General features: G+C 43.0%; 1 protein-coding gene and 1 pseudogene across 2 annotated transcripts; one reads left to right on the forward strand and one right to left on the reverse strand.

The window, feature by feature from the left end:
- Nucleotides 1-7,475: 7,475 nt before the first annotated feature.
- Nucleotides 7,476-9,064, forward strand: LOC146669044 (uncharacterized; annotated as a pseudogene).
- Nucleotides 9,065-14,160: 5,096 nt separating this feature from the next.
- On the reverse strand, nt 14,161-18,581 carry fezf2 (FEZ family zinc finger 2). 2 transcript variants are annotated; one of them, XM_085405452.1, is made up of 5 exons: nt 18,220-18,581; nt 17,089-17,937; nt 16,711-16,845; nt 16,496-16,628; nt 14,161-14,797 (listed from the first exon to the last, which is right to left on the reverse strand). In XM_085405452.1, exons 2-5 carry the CDS (start codon nt 17,839-17,841, stop codon nt 14,547-14,549), a joined length of 1,272 nt encoding a protein of 423 aa, XP_085261578.1. In that variant the 5' UTR covers nt 17,842-17,937; nt 18,220-18,581; the 3' UTR covers nt 14,161-14,546. The 2 variants fall into 2 exon arrangements, with proteins under 2 accessions (XP_085261578.1, XP_085261577.1); XM_085405451.1 differs by lacking the exon at nt 18,220-18,581 and having other exon boundaries at nt 17,089-18,213.
- Nucleotides 18,582-18,908: the final 327 nt, after the last annotated feature.

The following is an 18,908-nucleotide window of genomic DNA, read 5'->3' on the forward strand; positions in this document are numbered from 1 at the left end:
GGCCAATTCCTATACATATTTTTGACCTAGGGGTGGGATTGATTGTGAACTGGAAAGGGAAAATGCTTAGGGGGCTGAGTACGGCTGCATCGTCACTGATTTGTAGAATCCTTTTGATTCGATACAGGATCCGATTCAATTTGATTGGAATCTGGAAAGTTTTGCCTCAGTCAGAAATATTACAATTCTGGTCATGTATCAGTATATATCCATAATTTCGTATCTATTAAAAGAAAGCTGACACATGTGAGACTTAATTAGAGATGTAAACAGAGAGTTATGAAACCTGCAGCTGCAGAAGCCAGCGGGGAAAAAAAGAGGCAAACACAGCGCGGACCCGCCGACACATCAAAATCTGACTCTGACGCGTCGGGTCCGCGCTCTATGTTTACGTTTGTATGCAGAATCCGTAAACCTGCTCCCAGTTACTGTTTTAGCTGTATGGTGTTTGACGACATGTTGTGAGGTTTAACCTGAGATGCTGGCGTTTCAGGCATGATAACGTTAATTTACAAATCGACACGGGATTTTAATGAATCAATATCACTTTATTCAATTTAGCATGGATTGTAATCAGAAAAGCGATAATCAAAACCCACCCCTAATCAAGAACTTGCAAAGTAAAAACATGATCTATGTCAGGTAGCCCTTTTGTTATTTACAGTTAAAAAGAGGATTAGTGTTACTGTGCGCTGGCTGAGTCTGTTCCTTTTCTTAGAAATAGTTTCTCCTGCCCTGGAGAAAATCCACTTGCATGGAACAAAAGAGGCTGTGGAGTGCAGGAACTACACTGCAAGTTGGTAGATATGCAGGTATTCCTGGGTCCTGCAGACTATCACCTAAAAACAATAAACAAAATGATTTTCTAAACTGTGTAGCAATGTAATGTACGTATAGTGTCAAATACATTTTTGTAGTCTTCATTAGCTTTAATTCACATGGAAGTGTTCCTGAAGTCATATGCTGTAATGATATTTACATTATGAAAACATGATTTTGGACATTTCAAGTTTTTCACTTCGGCAGATAAAATGAATTGAGCAAAATCAACTCAAAATATTTCCACACGCCAGAACGTCCTCTCTTCCTCGCTGGCTCCATATCTGTCAGTGGAATGATCACCTCGTCGCTATCTGTCACCATCAACACACTCCACGAATCCCGTGGATGATTCACTTCCTTATATCCGTTTGAATCAGGTACCGAAGCAGTTACGTGCGTAATGAAGCTTCGGACGTCACTGGTCACGTGACTTTTGCCAAACGAAGCAAGCCTCGACACAGTGCTTCTGAACCAGTGTGTTGTTTTTTTCGACACACGCTCCGGAGCGTAGTGATGGGATTTCCGGCTCTTTTTAGAGATCCGGCTCTTTCGGTTCGGCTCACTAAAAAGAGCCGGCTCTTTCGGCTCCGAACCGGCTCTTCAGGTTGTTTTGTTGCTTTAATTAATTTATTATTAACAATAATATAAAATTATGCACAAAAGGAATTACTAACATAAAAACAAGTGGTTTTATTTATATATGTTTATATATAAATATATGCGGTGGCCCCTAGAGACAAAACACGTACAAACTCCAAAACACATTTCTAGCATGAACTGAACTTCCAAAGCCGAGCTACTAGATCACTTAAATTACACAATTGAAAGCATGTGTGTATTGTTTGTGTATTTATACACAGGCACTCATATATATATTCAAATAATAAAAAAAAAAGTTCATTTACCTGTTATGAAAGAACTTTCTGCAGCCATTAACAAACACCAGAATAAACACCCCGAGGCTGCTTTTATTGTTGCTGGCGACTTCAACCACACCAACTTAAAGACAGTCCTCCCCAGATTCCACCAACATGTCTCCTGCCACACCAGAGGAGACAAGACTTTAGACCATGTGTATTCCAACCTGGCTGGAGCCTACAAAGCCACACCCCTCCCCCACATTGGACAATCGGACCATCTCTCCCTGTTCCTCACACCTCGGTATTCACCACTCATCCAACATGTGAAACCTGCTGTGAGGACAATTAAAGTGTGGCCAGAGGGGACAGACGCAGTGCTCCAGGACAGATTTAAAAACACAGACTGGAATATGTTCACCCACACAGACCTGGACCAGTACGCCTCATCTGTACTGGATTACATCTCCAAAACCACAGACAGTGTCACCACCCAGAAACGGATCACCATGTACCCCAACCAGAAGCCTTGGATGAACCGGGATGTTCGTCTCCTCCTGAAGGCCCGCAACACTGCCTTTAGGTCAGGAGATGCACACGCCTACAGTACAGCCAGGGCTAATCTAAAGAAGGGCATCAAAAAAGCCAAACACCATTACAAAAGAAGGTAGAAGAACACTTCTCCAACTCCAACCCCCGACGCATGTGGCAAGGACTCCAGACCATCACAGACTACAGGACCACCAAACCCTCCCCCGCATCCTCTGATGTCTCCTTCCTCAACGAGCTCAACAACTTTTATGCTCGTTTTGAGCGAGGGAACCCCACAACCACAACCAAAGCAGACATGACGCCAGACCACCAACCTATGACTCTCTCCCCCACCGATGTAGGAGCGGTGCTGAGCAGGATCAATGTCCACAAGGCTGCAGGCCCTGATGGCATCCCTGGGCGTGTTCTCAGAGCGTGTTCTGGGGAGCTTGCAGGAGTGCTCACAGACATATTCAATCTGTCCTTGGCCCACGCTGTGGTACCGGCCTGCTTCAAATCCACCTCCATCGTCCCGATACCCAAAAACTCCAACCCATCTTGCCTCAATGATTACCGCCCAGTAGCACTCACCCCCATCATCACTAAGTGCTTAGAGCGACTGGTCCTAGCACACTTCAAATCCTGTCTCCCCCCCACCCTGGACCCCCACCAATTCGCATACCGCCGGAACAGGAGCACAGAGGATGCAGTCTCCATCGCAATGCACTCTGTCCTCTCACACCTGGACAACAACAACACCTACGCCAGAATGCTGTTTATAGACTTCAGTTCAGCATTCAATACAATCCACCCCTCACAACTCATCAGGAAACTGACAGACCTGGGTATCAGTTCCCTCATCTGCAAATGGTTACTGGACTTCCTGACCAACCGCCCCCAACATTTCCGGCTGGATAACCGCTGCTCATCTACCATCACAATGAACACCGGTGTACCACAAGGCTGTGTGATGAGCCCTTTCCTCTACTCCCTCTTCACCCACGACTGCAGACCTGCTGATGGTTCCAACACCATCATTAAGTTTGCAGATGACACCACGGTGATTGGCCTCATCAGTGACAACGATGAGGCCGCCTACAGGGAGGAGGTGGATCGTCTGGCTGAGTGGTGCGACAGAAACAACCTGCTGCTTAACACCGAGAAGACCAAGGAGCTCATCGTGGACTACAGGAGGAATGCTGACCCACATCCACCCATCCACATTAAGGGGACGGCTGTGGAGCGTGTGAGCAGCTTCAAGTTCCTGGGAGTCCACATCTCCGAGGATCTCACCTGGACGACCAACTGCTCCAAGCTGGTCAAGAAGGCTCACCAGCGCCTCTTCTTCTTGAGGACTCTGAGGAAGAACCACCTGTCCTCAGACATCCTGGTGAACTTCTATCGCTGCACCATCGAGAGCATCCTGACCAACTGTATAACAGTCTGGTACGGGAACTGCTCTGCCTCGGACCGGAAGGCATTGCAGAGGGTCGTGAAAACTGCCCAGCGCATCGCCGGAGCACCACTTCCTGCCATAAAAGACATCTACAGGAAGCGGTGTCTGAAAAGGGCTGGGAAAATCATCAAAGACCCCAGTCACCCATCACATGGACTCTTCACCCTCCTGCCCTCTGGGAGGCGCCACAGGAGCCTCCGGACTAAGACCACCAGGTACCGGAACAGCTTCTTCCCCACAGCTGTCAGACTCCTGAACTCTGCCTCCTGACATCTGACCCACGTTAAAACATGGACTGAACATACACACACCCACAATGGACAACTGTACCCTCAAACACACAATAATAACATGGACTGAACCACCACTCACAACCACTAGCACTTTATATAGCCTCTGTAGAAACTATCTACACCCTCACTTATCTTAACTGCACTACTGTATAGCTCTGTGTAAATAATCATTCTGTACATTCGATAATCTTTAATCCTACAACTGTTTACAACTTGCATAGTTCCCATTTCTGTATAGCTGTATATCCCAGATTCTGTAAAGTTATTTATTTCATTTCATATTCTGTATAGTTTTTCATATTTATATCCTGTTCATATCCTGTACATAGCTTGTACTCACTACAGCCTGTACATACTTATAGTTATAGAATATTCACAACATACTTCATACCGTGTACATTATAACATACCATAATAGACCCATTTCTGTAATATACTCACATATCTATATTATTGCTAATATATATTGTAATATATCTATATCACTAAAGCACTTCTGGATGGATGCAAACTGCATTTCGTTGCCCTGTACCTGTGCATGTGCAATGACAATAAAGTTGAATTCTATTCTATTCTATTCTATTACCACACACCAAATCCGGTCGTTGGTACTTGCTGGCTTGTGTAGCCACAAGATAACAAAGGCTCAACACTGCGCCCAGCATCCTGGAGCACTTCTGTTGTCTTTTGTACGTGTTTTGAGTTTTTATATGCTTCTGAGTTTTTACGTGCTTCGGAGTTTGTACGTGTTTTTACGTGTTTTGGAGTTTTTACGTGTTTTGGAGTTTGTACGTGTTTTTACGTGTTTTGGAGTTTGTACATGCTTCAGAGTTCGTACGTGATTTGAAGTTTGTATGTGCTTTGTCTCTAGGGGCCACCGTAAATATACTTTTATTTATTCACTCCACATAAAATGTAATAAATAAATCATATAATACAAAAATCAACTATTCACATTTCAAGTTTTAACTATTTAAATTTTCAGCTTTTTCCTTTCACAAATTTAAAGTGAAAAGAACACAAAACACTGCAAACCACAACACAATTAAATATAAATTATAATATGAAAACTAAAAGAACATGCATATTCTCTGTCATATGGACCTGCATGAATAAACTTTCTCAATCCTTTATCATCTGCAACTGAAAATAGTTGTGGATGATTACTATACCTTTCTAATGTTGTTGTCCCTGCCTCTCTTTCTCTCTCTCTGGCTCTGTTCCTGTGCTACTGAGTGTAACTACCGCCCCTCCCCCCTCTGCCCAGCGTAAAGCACAAGGCTTGCGTGCAGAGTGAAGCGGAAAAAAAGTGCGAGAGAGAGAGAGTGAGAAAAAGAAAAAAAAAAAAAAAAAAACCCACGTGACGGCTCGCGATAAGGAGCCGGCTCGCGTCGTTCACGTCAAAGAGTCGGCTCTAAGAGCCATTTCGTTCGCGAACGACCCATCACTACCGGAGCGTCAGCTTCAAGCGGGCCATCACTACCGGAGCGTCAGCTTCAAGCGGGCCATCACTAGTATTAGCTTTGTGGCTAAAGCTGAAAAATAGTAACAAATTGCACATAGTCGGGAGAAAGCAGCTGTTGTCGGTCAGATATGGAATTTATGCATGTGACAGAGAGCACTGACGTTTTTGATGGCTTAGCAAGTTAAAACGTCACTGAGAGAGCACAATAGTGTTTGTGTTACTGGTGCTAGTTATTATGGCTACATTGGCTAATTAGTCTGGCTGTAACCGTCAGAGTTTAAGAAGCTGGGAGCCCCACAGTGCTATACCTTAATTCTTGCTGCTGACACGCACTCAAGTTATAATAAGGATCCTGCCACCTTAGACGTGGGTTTAAGAACCTGTGCCCATAAATGCCAAGTCATCTTTCCATTTAGTCATTGTTTTAGATGAAGTGTCACTTACTTGACTATTCTATCGGTCATGCCCAAATAATACAGCAGATATCTACAAGGAGATAAGTTTGTTCAACAGACTATGTCTTATTAAGTGATGTATTGTGAATTTTCCAACATCGTCCTAACAAAAATTAGGATCCCCCCCCCCCTTTTTTTCTACTTTGTGTAGAACATATGTGAGCTGCTTCTCAAAACATTATGTATAAATGAGGGAAAGATTGGTACTTTAAAGAAACCATTGATGCTCTTCTGGACTGGAATACCGTTTTTCAATTAAAATTAATGTTTTTTGTGATGGTGAAATTGTTACCTTTATGATTACAGAAGTCAAAACATCAGATGATGATAGCTTATAATCTAAACTCCCCATTTTTCGGCAAGTCTGAATTAGAGGTCTCAGCTGTATCGGCCTTTCTAGTGGATTTGCTTAAAGAGGAGATAGTTTAAGTCATTAGGTACATATTCCCTGACATTCTAGAGGTCAACCTTGCACAGTGTGTGACATAAAGAGTATAACTTATAGAAATGGAATGGTACTGGCCGCAGGTGGATTGCCAGAATACTGAAAAACCATATCTGCATTGTACCACAGCATATTCTACATTGTCAGAGAGCTTGGTGGCTGGTACAGAGAGCACGACAGAGCTTTTGAGCTCCGCCCAGTATCCACAAGAATATTCACTCTCGCTTCGCTCTGTGAACTCCTTAATACTTATCCATTGGTTGACTATGAGATTGGATCAGTCCACATTGTGACTTTAAAAAGGCATATAGAAATAAAAGGTGTTCATATAAGTGTAATAGGTTCAGTCGCATGTATTTCATTAGATAAATTCTTCTTTTTTTTATGTCTGATCTTTATAACTTTGACTATTGGGTATGGATAGCTTTATGAAAACTAAACTGAAATGATTCTTTCTGAATGTCCATCCATCCATCCATCCATTCGCTTCCACTTATCCTTTTCAGGGTCGCGGGGGGCGCTGTAGCCTATCCCAGCTGTCATAGGGCGAGAGGCAGGGTACACCCTGGACAGGTCGCCAGTCTGTCGCAGGGCTAACACACAGGGACAAACAACCATTTGCACTCACATTCATTCGCACATTCACACCTAGTGACAATTTGGATTATCCAATCAACCTATCCCCAGAAGCTGCATGTCTTTGGACAGTGGGAGGAAGCCGGAGTACCCGGAGAGAACCCACGCAAACACGGGGAGAACATGCAAACTCCACACAGAAAGACCCCGGCCTGATGTTGGAATTGAACTCAGGACCTTCTTGCTGTGCGGCAACAGTGCTAACCACCGTGCCACCGTGCTTTCTGAATGTCTGATATGTAATTCTTTTTTTCCTACAGAGTCCTATGGGGAGTCCTATGGTCCTAAAGACTGTTTTGGCTGACGGAACCTGTCGAAGGCTCACTCTCTAATGGAGCGCCTGAATCAACTGAGGATCTCATCGTTGAAGTCAACAGACAGTGTTGTCTTCAGGGCAGTTTCAGACTTCAGTTTATGGATTCCTTGTTTGGGAATGAGTTTCTTAACCTTACCTCAGTTTCAGAAGTAGCAGACAAAGGGACTCTTAAAGCTATTGACATGTCAAAGCCCACAACATGGACATAAAAAAGAGTAACAGAGTTGGTGAAACTCAAGATGGAAAAGACTTTTTCATACAGAAGACATGAAGGTGTTCGTGATGCACCAATGCTGGAGGCTTTCATGGCAAGATGGCCTGCTCTATTTGATTTCCATGAGGTAAGGTTTGCCTCATACACGGTGTTCTTGTGGTATTAGCCTAAAATGGTTAAGGCACAGCCCATTGACAGCCCATTTCTTCAGCATGAGTGATTGCAGCCTTCTTCCAGGTATTAAACCTTTGAAGCTCATTCCTCTGTGCTCATGTTTTCAGATCAACGCTGAGTTTAAGAGAATTGCCACCATCCCCCCTTAAACAAAGTTCCTGGCTCAGCTGGCTCTCCACTTGGACAACCTGGTGAAGTTGGTCAACAGAAGAGGAGAGCTTGGACTAATACTGAAAAGAATTGTGGCATAAATGGATAATGTAAGTGATAAATCCTGAACATTCACTTAACATGGTAAATGGCCTGCATTTGTATAGCGCTTCACACTACATTCAGTCATTCACCCATTCACACACACTGGCGATGGCAAGCTACATTGTAGCCACAGCTGCCCTGGTGCACACTGACAGAGGCGCCACCGGGCCCTCTGACCACCACCAGTAGGCAAACACGGGGTTAGTATCTTGCCCAAGGATATTTGGTATGCAGCCAGGAGGCAGCCTGGGATCGAACTACCGACCTTCTGATTAGTGGCTGACCTGCTCTGCCACCTTAGCTACAGCCACCCATAATCCTCTTTGGATGAAACTTTATAATTGTGGAAGATTTCAAATGTTTCCATGATAAATTCTCTCATTTTGTATTTTTACATCTGGTTCTTTTTTTAACCTTCACTTTGTCAACTTATTATTAATTGCCAGTAAACCTATTATTAATTTGTGTGCCTTTACTTTAAAAACATTCATGTAAAGTACACTATTAAAACTTAAATGAAGGACAAGGGCTGAATGAAGATGCTAATTACATACATTTCATTTCAGTGTGAAGATGTTGATGCTGAGTGTGTCAAGGGAGTGTGTATCTACATGGGTGAAGACCCTGGCATGCTTATCCGGGAGTATGTGGTATGTACTTGTCTTTTTCTTTTCTTTTTTTTTTTTCTTTTTTTTTCGGACTTTCCACAGTGTCATATTACTTACTTGGCATGAAATGACTAACATGGCTTCTTTTTTACAGGGCATGGAACAACGTGCCATCAGTGAGACTGTTGAAGACACCACTGTTTGAATTTATCTTCTTAAAGAGCAAGCTTCAGCAGATGAACAAGAGTGGTCCTTGCAGGCATCAGGGTGGCGAAGACTTTGGATAATGTAGCATTTGCTGTGATAATGCTATTTGGACTAATGTATGCATTAAACCTTGCCTACCCTGCGGACCTTCGCTACAACTTTGACGTTTTCCTGAAGGTTTTCATGGAACTGGATGGAGCTAAACTCTCTAAAGTTCTTGCTTTCAAAAACCATCTGTTTCATTGAGAAGTCAAAGACTGCACTTCTGCAATTCTTTGCAGTTTTTCATTTTGTGTTCAGTAACGTTATACTGCTTATGTTTTTATTGCTTTCCCCTCATGTGACTGCAATGCTGGATGATTTTTCCTTTTGGTATCATGTTGTAAGAAATTTTTACTGACGATTTTTAGCAATATGTTCTAAGTCAACCTTAATGTCCTGCTTACATGTTTAAAATGAAGATTAAAATTCATGTAGGTGTTTGGTATTAGTTATGTAACAATGTCATTTAAGGCTTAACTTATTTGAAATCTTGTACAGGTAAATACTTGTACAGAAGCTGAAACTGTTGTCAAATAACACACAAGTTATATTTGTGTAAATCTGTTTATTCATAAAAGCGTGTTGCTTTTTTTCAGGTAGTCTTAATTTAGTTTACATTTTCAATTGTGTAATTAATACAAATGTTATATGTAAGAGATGACAGGATCATCTATAAGCACTTTCTTTTATTTGCTGCTAAGGTCAGTTTTTTGTGAAATATTTGCAAATATATTCTCAAACTAACTCTTTCTTCTAGCTATTTCTGCAGGCTATCTTTAAAAATGTGTTAACAAGTTTATATGGATGTGATTTTGGACTTGTTCATGGCAGAATTGCTGCTTTCACTGCTGTTACAGTTTAATAAAGGTGAACTGTTCAGTAGCACTCACAGTCTTTGCCTTTTTTGTCAATAATGATCAGTTAATATTTCAATTGAAAAAATTAAGTAGGATTTAAAGCCATAATTTGTGTTGCAGGAACATAATTGCAATGTGTTTACATTACATAATATCATTGCATACCACTGGCAAATAAAAATAAGTTGGTGTTAAACATTAAAATATATTGACATTATGCAATACATTGATATTATGATAACAGATTAATATTAGTACATCAAACATGATTTTTTAAAGTAATCTGATGTAAATAAAATACTTTGATTTGGCAAGCATTAATTACTTGAGGGAAAGTGGAAAATTAAGTCAGTCATACTTATTCATATTATGTGGGACCGATGTACACAATAAATTCAAGTAAATTGAAAGAACTTTTTTTTTCAGTGTAGCCTTACTTGGCCATTTAAGGTTACTGTGTTGTTTCACTTTGGCTATCATAGCCAGCTGTTTGAACATGACCTAACATACAAATTCATGAATAGGAAAAAGACCCACGTGCAGCTGCTGTGTGTGGGTGAAAAAAAAAGGCATCACAACTCTGCAGCTCACTCACTTTAGCAGGAAGTAGTGAATTAATCTGGGAACGTTCAACACTAAACTCAAACTAATCACAGTGATTTGGAAATATCTTTACCAAAGTAGTTGAAAAGTTATCTTTTGTTCAAGGGTGCTTTGTCATAATGTTTTAGTCACATCTATTTAGTAATATGTTATATTTATATAGCGCCAAATCATTCAGACTTTGAAATCTGAATGTTTAAAAACATAATAATTCATTGTTAATGGATTAGAAAACAAGCTAATTCTTACTGTTCGTCGTGTTTTGAGAAAATGAAAGTGATTAAACACAACATAACAAACGTACACAGCACAATCTAAAAGTTGTGCCCTGGAAGCAATTGCCTTGATTTTATACTTTGAAGAAACAGATGTGGCATTAAAGCAGTGAATACTTGATGTTGTGTGTGTTTTGTCCTAAAATTGGTCAAACAATAAAAATAACTAAATTCAGTCTCTGACTAACAGAAACCTGAAGCTTCACCACCCTCGTCCACTACAGGTTCCCCCCGCAGCTTCTGAGCTGCAGACTAGATAGCTGCATGGATGGACAGACGGATGGAGGTCAGAGAATGGAGTCTGACAACAAATCAGTGATGAGAGCTCCCTCACTGCTCAGTTCCCAGCAGCCCACACTTCCCTCCCAGCCACAAAACACATCCTCTCAGCCTGCCATGCCCTTGACAGGCCAAAGCAGATGAGCAGGCATATCCAAGGGACAGGCTCCTCACTACTGTCCTTAAGACATTGTGATGAGGTTTTGGTGGAGGAAGGTTCTGGGATGACTTTGTAAAAGAATCTAAATGAGGTGTGAGTGAACGCTGTGCCTGTTCACTGCATCTTGAGTGGCTCATTTCTATCCATCATCTTGGACTTTTTGGTCTTTGGACAAGCAAGTTCGGCATTTCTGGTATTTTTTTTAACCAAATCAGAGCATAATGTTAGACTAGCTCCTTTATGAGAAATGTACAATAATGTTGTTTTTAAACATCTCATGTCAGTATCTCTGTTTCCTTTGATTGCACAGCTACAGACTGAAGAGAAACCAGTGCTCATTAACCCTCAGTACTTTACAATGGAGGCTCATGGTCTCAAAGGGCTAGTGGTTCACTAACGAGGGGTGGGGTGGCAAGGCACCGCTTTGTGGCGTTGTTAAGAAACAACGCCACAAAGCGGTCCCAGCCTTTCTAAGCACAAACTTAGTATAAACTTTGAATGTGCTTGTGGAAAAGCAAATGCAACGTTTATATAGCACCAAATCACAACAGCCGCTTCACTGTGCTTTATATTTTAAGGTGAAGATGCTTATAGTATAAATCAAACGCAACGAGCAAGCACTTGGCAACAGTGGGAAAGAAAAACTCCCATTTAACAGGAAGAACAGCCCAGCAGAAGCAGGCTAAGGGAGAGATGGCCATAACTCCTTCTGATATAGCATTTTGATGTCTAATCTCCTTTTATAGTTATCTTGTTTTTCTTGTTTATTTCATTTACTGTTAGTCTTACTGAATATCTGGCACAACAAACATGCACTGTAGGCTGGTTTTGACTGGCTGTGAAAATGTGTTTTCTGCACTCTCCTTTGTGAATTCAATTTAATGCTCGCATTATATAAAACTATAAATCTAGCTGACTTTTGTTACATAGGCATGATAAAAACAAGTTGATTAAAACGTTGTTCATTCAAATGCTCAATGAAGAGTACACACACACAGTCAGCTGTTAGATTACATCTTGTTTGACTGTGTTTTCATTTCCATCACCATCATCCGTTAGTTGTTGTGCTGGTGTTAGTCATGGTATTTAGCGGTTTTGCTTCTCCAAGGAATCACAACCTTGTACTGGGGATAACATCGCATATTGCCCTTGTATTACTTTAACGAGCTCCTGTCTCAGATATTGTGGGAACGTTGTCCCCTGGCTAGAGTGACACAAGCACTCTAACCCCTCCGCCTTCTTTGAAAGAAAAAAGCTGCTACCGGGACGCTTTAATTGGAATTTCATGTGGGCTAAACTGGGGGGAAACTGGTGTAAGTTAACATTTGGTAGACTTAATTGGTCTTTTTCTCTCCTTCCTCCTCGATCGGGCACTTGCTGGACTGGCGAAGCTTCCCCGCTAATCTCCCATTTACAATCAGTTCACTGGGACAGACAAAAAGTCCGCCTCTTGCTTTTCTTCTCTTCCTGTCTCAGACGAGCTCCTTTGTAGTCCGTAAATTGCCTGAATCCCCCAGCGATCCCCCGGTGGTGGAGAGAGCAAAAAGAAAGATGTCCTCATGTTGTTGACAACTGATTAGCGCTCCACCCCAGAAAGGAAAAAAAAAACCTTTAATCTGCTGCGCGTGGGCGCGCCTTAATTAAAGCTCCCGCGCACCAGTCAGTTAACGTGTTTGTGGATGTTGAGGCGGTTGCTCAGATGCTGGAGAAAAAAGAAAAAGTGCGGAGAAAAGGCCAACCTGCCTTTAGGTTATTTACTGAGCAGACGTTGTTCAGTCCTACAGCCCGTAGACCCTGTGTGTGTCAGTGCGCGCGCGCGTGTGACCACACGCATTGCGTTGGTAAAAGACACAAACTGCCTCTCACACAGATCCTACACTCTGCCTGATGTAACAGTATTCCGTTTGCTGGATGCTCGTGCACGCATGGAGAAGGCGCGCACCGAGGTCATCTTTCAAGTATTGGATCTGCGAGTCTGTCGTTTATCGGCACGTAGGACACAAAACACCTTTCTCCCACTCTTGAAACAGGAAATAAAGTGACACGTTTGAGCAGTGTTCCCTTTGTTTGAGAGGTGGCGCGTGACGCACAAATGCCACATGATTACAAAAACATGGACTTTATTCCTCTGACAGGATAAGTATTCGCGATTTGATGGAAAATTCAGCAACAGCGTGGTGCGTCAACTGAAGACCTCAAAATTGCGGAGATATTTTAGTTATTTCCTAATAATTCCTATAATAACTAAAAGATCATCTGGTTTAAGTGTTTGTGTTATCGGAGCCGCACACATCAGCACAGAGCCCTTTATACGGTCTGTTTGAGCGGACTGGCTAGATTTTCCTGCAGATGTCTGGTGCACACTGATGAAAAAGGTGAGCGGGGCATTCATCTGCTAATATTAGCCCTGCCAAGCTTCTGAGGGCCTGGCCGACCCGGGTGAGCGCTAATTGGCTGTTAATGAAATGAGCGCCATTTGGGAGCACGGATCGGCCTCTTGACAGAATGTGTGCAGGGATAATATTGTTCCAAAAGCCGTGCGGAGAATAACTTGAGCTCTATTAACGCGGAGGCCCAGATAAGGAGCTGCGGCCCGAGTGCTCCATTATCTCCTGTTCTGATGAGCGGCTCCGGATGACGGCGTGGCCCCCACCCCCACCGCTCCTTCTCCCGAGGCTGTTTAGCTGCTTAATGTAATTCGCTTTCAAGAGCCTCGTGTTATATCTGATCATTTGTGCCATTAAGCCAGAGTCAAGTGTAAATGCAGTATTATTAAGATCGTGTCTGTCAGTAAATGTTGAATAAAAGTGGCCGCAGAGCATACAGTACCCGCGCTCCAAAATACCAGTACCGTCTGCGCTCGTGCACGCGTGCCTCCCAGTTTACATTTGCTGGAAAATGTAACAAATAGAATTAATGAAAGATAAGAAGCAAATGAGACTTTTTCGCTGTTTTTATTTTTTAGGTTGTGCCGTTTTTCCACTATATTTCCAAATGTCGTTTGTTTTAGTTACTTCGTCTTTGAATATCACACACTTTGGTTGTCTCGCGGCCTTCTCTGTTTTCATTTACGGGTTTTTTCTTGCGGGCACGTGTGTGTTGTCTAAATGTGATATTTGCACCTTACAAAGTGTTTCAGAATAAACTTTGATCATATAATTGTTTTATTTTCAAATACCTTCAAAATGCAAACATGGCTCAGACATTCAGTTTCAATATAATTTAACTTATTTATTCACAGGAACAGTTTTTCAATGAAATAAACAACATGGCGATGCATTCCCCAGATGATTCACGTTATTATTATTATGATTATTATTATCGTTATTTACAGTTCCATCGTGGAGACAGGGGGTTTCTCTTTCAGTCTGTGGAAATGCAGAAAGAAATTCTATGTGGACCCAAAACATCGCGACAGTGTTGGGCGGATGTTGTCTGTTTTTTGTTCGCTGCAGCATTCCTGCTGAGACACTGACGGGAGCCGATTACCTCATTTCTTTTCAAAGATTCGGGTCCAGTTTTTTGAACTCCCTCACTTCCTTGTCAGACCTTAAAAACTGCCCGCTAAAAAGTCATAGCAGGAAACGAGCAATGGCTCAGCTCTGCAGCTCTCTGGAGGCTTCTGAAGCCGCCGAGAAGCCATTGTCATGCAGCTTCCTGATGTGCTTCTTCAGGTCGAAGTTGCGGCAGAAGCCTTTGCCACAAGTGGCGCAGGTGAAGGGCTTCTTGTCGTTGTGTGTGTGCATGTGGAAGGTCAGGTTGTAGATCTGGTGGAAGGCCTTATTGCAGATGGAGCACTTGTACTGTTTCTCCCCGCTGTGCGTCAGCTTGTGGTTCTTGTAGTTTCCTGCGAAATAAGAGTATATGAATTAAAACACAATGTCATTTTTATCAGTCTTTTCACTTTGTCTTCACAATTCTTCTGAGAAGGAGTTAAAAAAAGGATTCAAAGGGGGAAAGGTGTGACATTAGAATTTTTGCCACCCTTTTAACATCTGCTTATTTAACCCGTGGCCTTTTCGCAGCACGAAATCAAACGTTCATGTCTCGCTGATGTGTGAGTGTCAATAGAAACAACTCCAGGTCAAACGAAAAAAGTGCATCTGTGTGAAAACCAGTCGTCTGACCATAACCAGCTTTCCTTCCTCTAGTATAAAACGGCCTAAAACCAGTATTAGAAAATAGAAAAAGGGGATAAAAATGCACTCAATACCTCAGAAATATTGTAGATTTCACGGCTTCTAATATCAGAGAGCAGATGCGCTGATGAGCCCGTCAGAGCTGAGGAGAGTCAGCTTCAGGGGAACTTGGGTTAATTTAAAAAAAATCCGCCTGGTCTGAGTTAATCGTTTTTACCCTGAAATTACACAGCTAAACATTTCACTCCAATCTGGCCAAAGAAAATAATTTAATCAGGAGAATCTGAAAAATAAAACCGCTTGAACAAAATTTGAATATAAATTTTTCTGCGAAACATCTACACATTTAAAAAAAAAAAAAAAAAAAAAAAAGCAGAGAGGGAACGCGTTTTACAACTGCGATTTTTCTTTTTCCACCAGCAGTTCAGCTGGAGCCTCCTCCACCCCACAGCCTTCATTAATCGGCTTTTTGTGTGCCGAAGTCAAAAAGTTGTCAAACTTTGTCAAAATCAAGCGCAGCCGCAACTAAAGGAGGCCGGTTTCCAACTTTGCCGGGGTCTGACTAATGACCCGGGGAAAATGCGACAGTCTCGAAGGTAGAATTAGTCCGTGTAAAGTGACAAGTCTCATTTCCACCCACCGATTCGTGCTCATCGGTGAGCCCACAGTTATTTCCCCTTTGACTACTTCAAATATAAGCTTTTTCTGCTTTTACCGCAGACGTTATTTATTTCGGCAGCGCAGATGCCAAATGTTGAGGATGAGCGCCGATGTCGCCACACTAACTCCAGCGAGTCTGCATAAAGAGCTCTGCTCGGCTGCGAACTTCCGCAATATTGAGCGGGCAGAATAATCGGAATCTTCGTGCATAATGCTATAAAATTATTAGTGCATTTATGCTCCAAATCTCAAGTCCAGCTTAACAAAAACAATAAAATAAAATAAAATGGCATTTTTTCGTATTTATATTTTTCGTCAGTAGTCAAGTTGAGAACCCACAATTTCGTTGTATATGACAATAAATGATTATTTTATTCGATTCTAAACAATGTGCGCGAGATGTTAAACAGCATCCAGCACAATTAAAGCACAGAGTCCATCAGCCAGTGTAGCAATTATTTCAATCACGTCTCCTCTTAGTGAGGAAGTTCTCCACCGAGTTGTGGATTTCTAAAAGCTGACTGCTCAACCCAGCAAAAATAATGACTAGGCTGCACGGCAGCAGATTTCATGAAATAAATTCGTGGAATAATAACACGAGCTGAAGAGAAAGCTTTTTGTTCGTTTGCACATGAACACTCTGAATCACCGCAGTGTTGAAAATAGGAAACATCACATCAGGATACAATTTCCAGTCAGTAATATAATACAGCTGATTAAAGAGGACTCCAGCGCCCAGTATTTACCTTTCTGGTGGAAGCCTTTCCCGCAGAACTCGCACACAAATGGTTTATACCCTGCGTGGATCCGGACGTGAGTGTTGAGCGTCGAACTTCTGTTGAACGCTTTTCCACACTGGTTGCATTTGTGAGGCTTTTCCTTACAGGTCAAAATGAGAGAAAATAATTCAAACAAAGTCAAGTCAAAAAGCTGGAAAGGTCACAGTGAAACAGTGTCTCACCTGCGTGTGGATGATCTTGTGTCTGCACAGCGTGCTGGCCTGCCGGAATCCTTTACCGCACACCTTACATAGGAAGGGCCGGGCCCCCGTGTGCACCGGCATGTGTCTGGTAAGATTGTAATGCGCATTAAAAACCTGCAGACGACACAAAGGCATACAAAATATGAGTAAACATTATTCTAAAAAGACAAAAGACCTGCATTTTTAAAACAAGCGTCAGAAAAAGGAAGAAAAAAAAACTAACATCGGCCTCAAAAGTTCATTATTGAGTTTATATAGGTGTGTAGATGCTGGCGCATTTGTTCATGTTTTATATAAAATATAGAATATAAAATATTGAATATAATAACAATGTACAAAAATGCATTAAAACCGTACCTTTCCACACACTTCGCAGGTGAAATTTTTGGGTTTTCCGTCCGCACTGCCACTGCCGCTGAGTTTGCTGTGTGTCTTTATGCCGCTTTTCTCAGCTGTCAGGCCGTGGCTCTCTTTCACTATCTGGTCCAGCTGCCCTGGCAGATGTTCCTTGTGTGGGTATTGAGGTGTGGGCAGCTTGTCGGTGCCCACACCGGTCAGTTTGGCATTCTCCAGCAGCAAAAGTCTGTGGTGCGCCGACAGAGAGGCCTGGGCCTGCGGGCTGGAGAGCCAGTGGCCGGCCAGCAGCTCCGACTGCTGGTACGCAGAGTCCAGGTAATTGAAATAGTAGAGCGAGCCACTGCTGGGCACGGCCTGGTTCAGGACCTGAGGTTTTACCACCCTGCTCCCTGACGTCAGCAGCTGCTGCTTCAGGCTCGGATCCCCTTTGCCGCACAACCCGCAGTTTCCTTTGCACGGAGCAGCTGGCGAGCCGCACAAAGTTCCCCTAAAACTGGCTCTCCACAGCTCCGAATAGCTCATCAGCGCCTTGGCTTGGAGGTCGTAGCTGAAGGGCTGTAGCGGGATCATGCAGGGGATTGGGGAGCAGAGCCCTAGCAGTTTTTTCCCCTCTGAACGTTCCTCCGCGTTCCCTTTCGGCTCCGAGCTCTTGGACATGATCCAGTCGATGGAGAAAGCCAGCGTTTTGGGAGCCGCGGACGGCGCAGTCCTCCCGCAGGACACCACCGTGTCTAAAGAGGCTGAACTTGCCATTTTGTTGCCGCTGTAGTAGTTTCGCTTTGCAGCCGAACAGAACTTGGTGTGAGCAACTCCGTGTATAGTCCAGCTGCCCCGCGTCTTTTCACTCCCCTGAGCTCCCAGCAGAAAAGACAGGCGGACACATCAGTTTAATAAGCACCTTGCTGTCACAGTGTCACGCATTTGCATTCAAATGGCCCCCGCCTCGCAACAATAGCATCCAGGGGTGATGGATTAATGCTCATTAACTAGCACACACAAAATTAACAGACATTACAGGGCTCGTTAAGGAGAAGAAGAAGAGGAGGAGGAGGAAACAGAGGGCAAGAAATGTTGTAGCCGGAGCTCCTGGACACCGAGTTAAGCCAAAGTTACGTCTGTGTTGTACTTTACCTTCTTATTGTTCAGATGGGAGTGGAGAAACCAGCCGACTGCTCTCTGTCAGACCTTGGCAGCGCCCGCCCCTCATCAGTGCAGATCACTGTCTCTTGACATAATCGGGCACCCAAGCACCTAACTGGGTGACAGGGAGACAAATCTATAGAGGGGATGGCACGTAAATATGAAACCATTCCATCAGTAAAACTGCTGCACAATTGTGTTTTCATCATTAATCGCGCTTTGGAGGAGCTGAGTGAGTCTCCTGCTTTCATTTGGTTAACAACACAGTAATCTTTTTTTTTTCTCGGAGAGAGCTGTTAATCCTCGGAGATGGGATCCGTCTTTTTCCTCGCCGGCTTATAAACTTACTATTTGTATAAATTCGAGGACGTCCAATTTCCACCTGTTTAAGAGCACAGACTCCCTTTGGATCCTATTAAACGTTGTTCCTCCTTCCCCCTATTCAAAAGAAGCAATTTTCCAGAGCGATTCAGGGCTCAGCGCTGCGTGGGGGGGTGGTGGGGAGAACACAAGCTCTTTTACTTTTAGCTACTAAAGCACTGCGTGAACTGGTTTTGTGTTTTTTTTCTTCCTGAAATAGAGGGACGGATTAAAGACGGAGAGAGGAAAAAGAAAAGACTTAGCTTGGTCAGGGGTATACACGGACAAATGAAAAGAGAGGCCTTTTCTCTAAAGAGGCG

The sequence above is a fragment of the Rhamphochromis longiceps genome, linkage group LG5, assembly GCF_057381845.1.
Source record: "Rhamphochromis longiceps isolate RC_006_pf linkage group LG5, R_longiceps_female_GT1.1, whole genome shotgun sequence".
Classification (NCBI taxonomy): Eukaryota; Metazoa; Chordata; class Actinopteri; order Cichliformes; family Cichlidae; genus Rhamphochromis; species Rhamphochromis longiceps.

Bases quoted from the DNA above. Each gene is read 5' to 3' on its own strand.
- fezf2 (XM_085405452.1), bottom strand. From the start codon at position 17,841: ATGGCAAGTTCAGCCTCTTTAGACACGGTGGTGTCCTGCGGGAGGACT. The intron at 16,846-17,088 runs GTACGGTTTTAA...TGTCGTCTGCAG, and splicing joins CCTGCGAAGTGTGTGGAAAG to GTTTTTAATGCGCATTACAA. The intron at 14,798-16,495 runs GTAAATACTGGG...CTTATTTCGCAG, and splicing joins GAAAGGCTTCCACCAGAAAG to GAAACTACAAGAACCACAAG.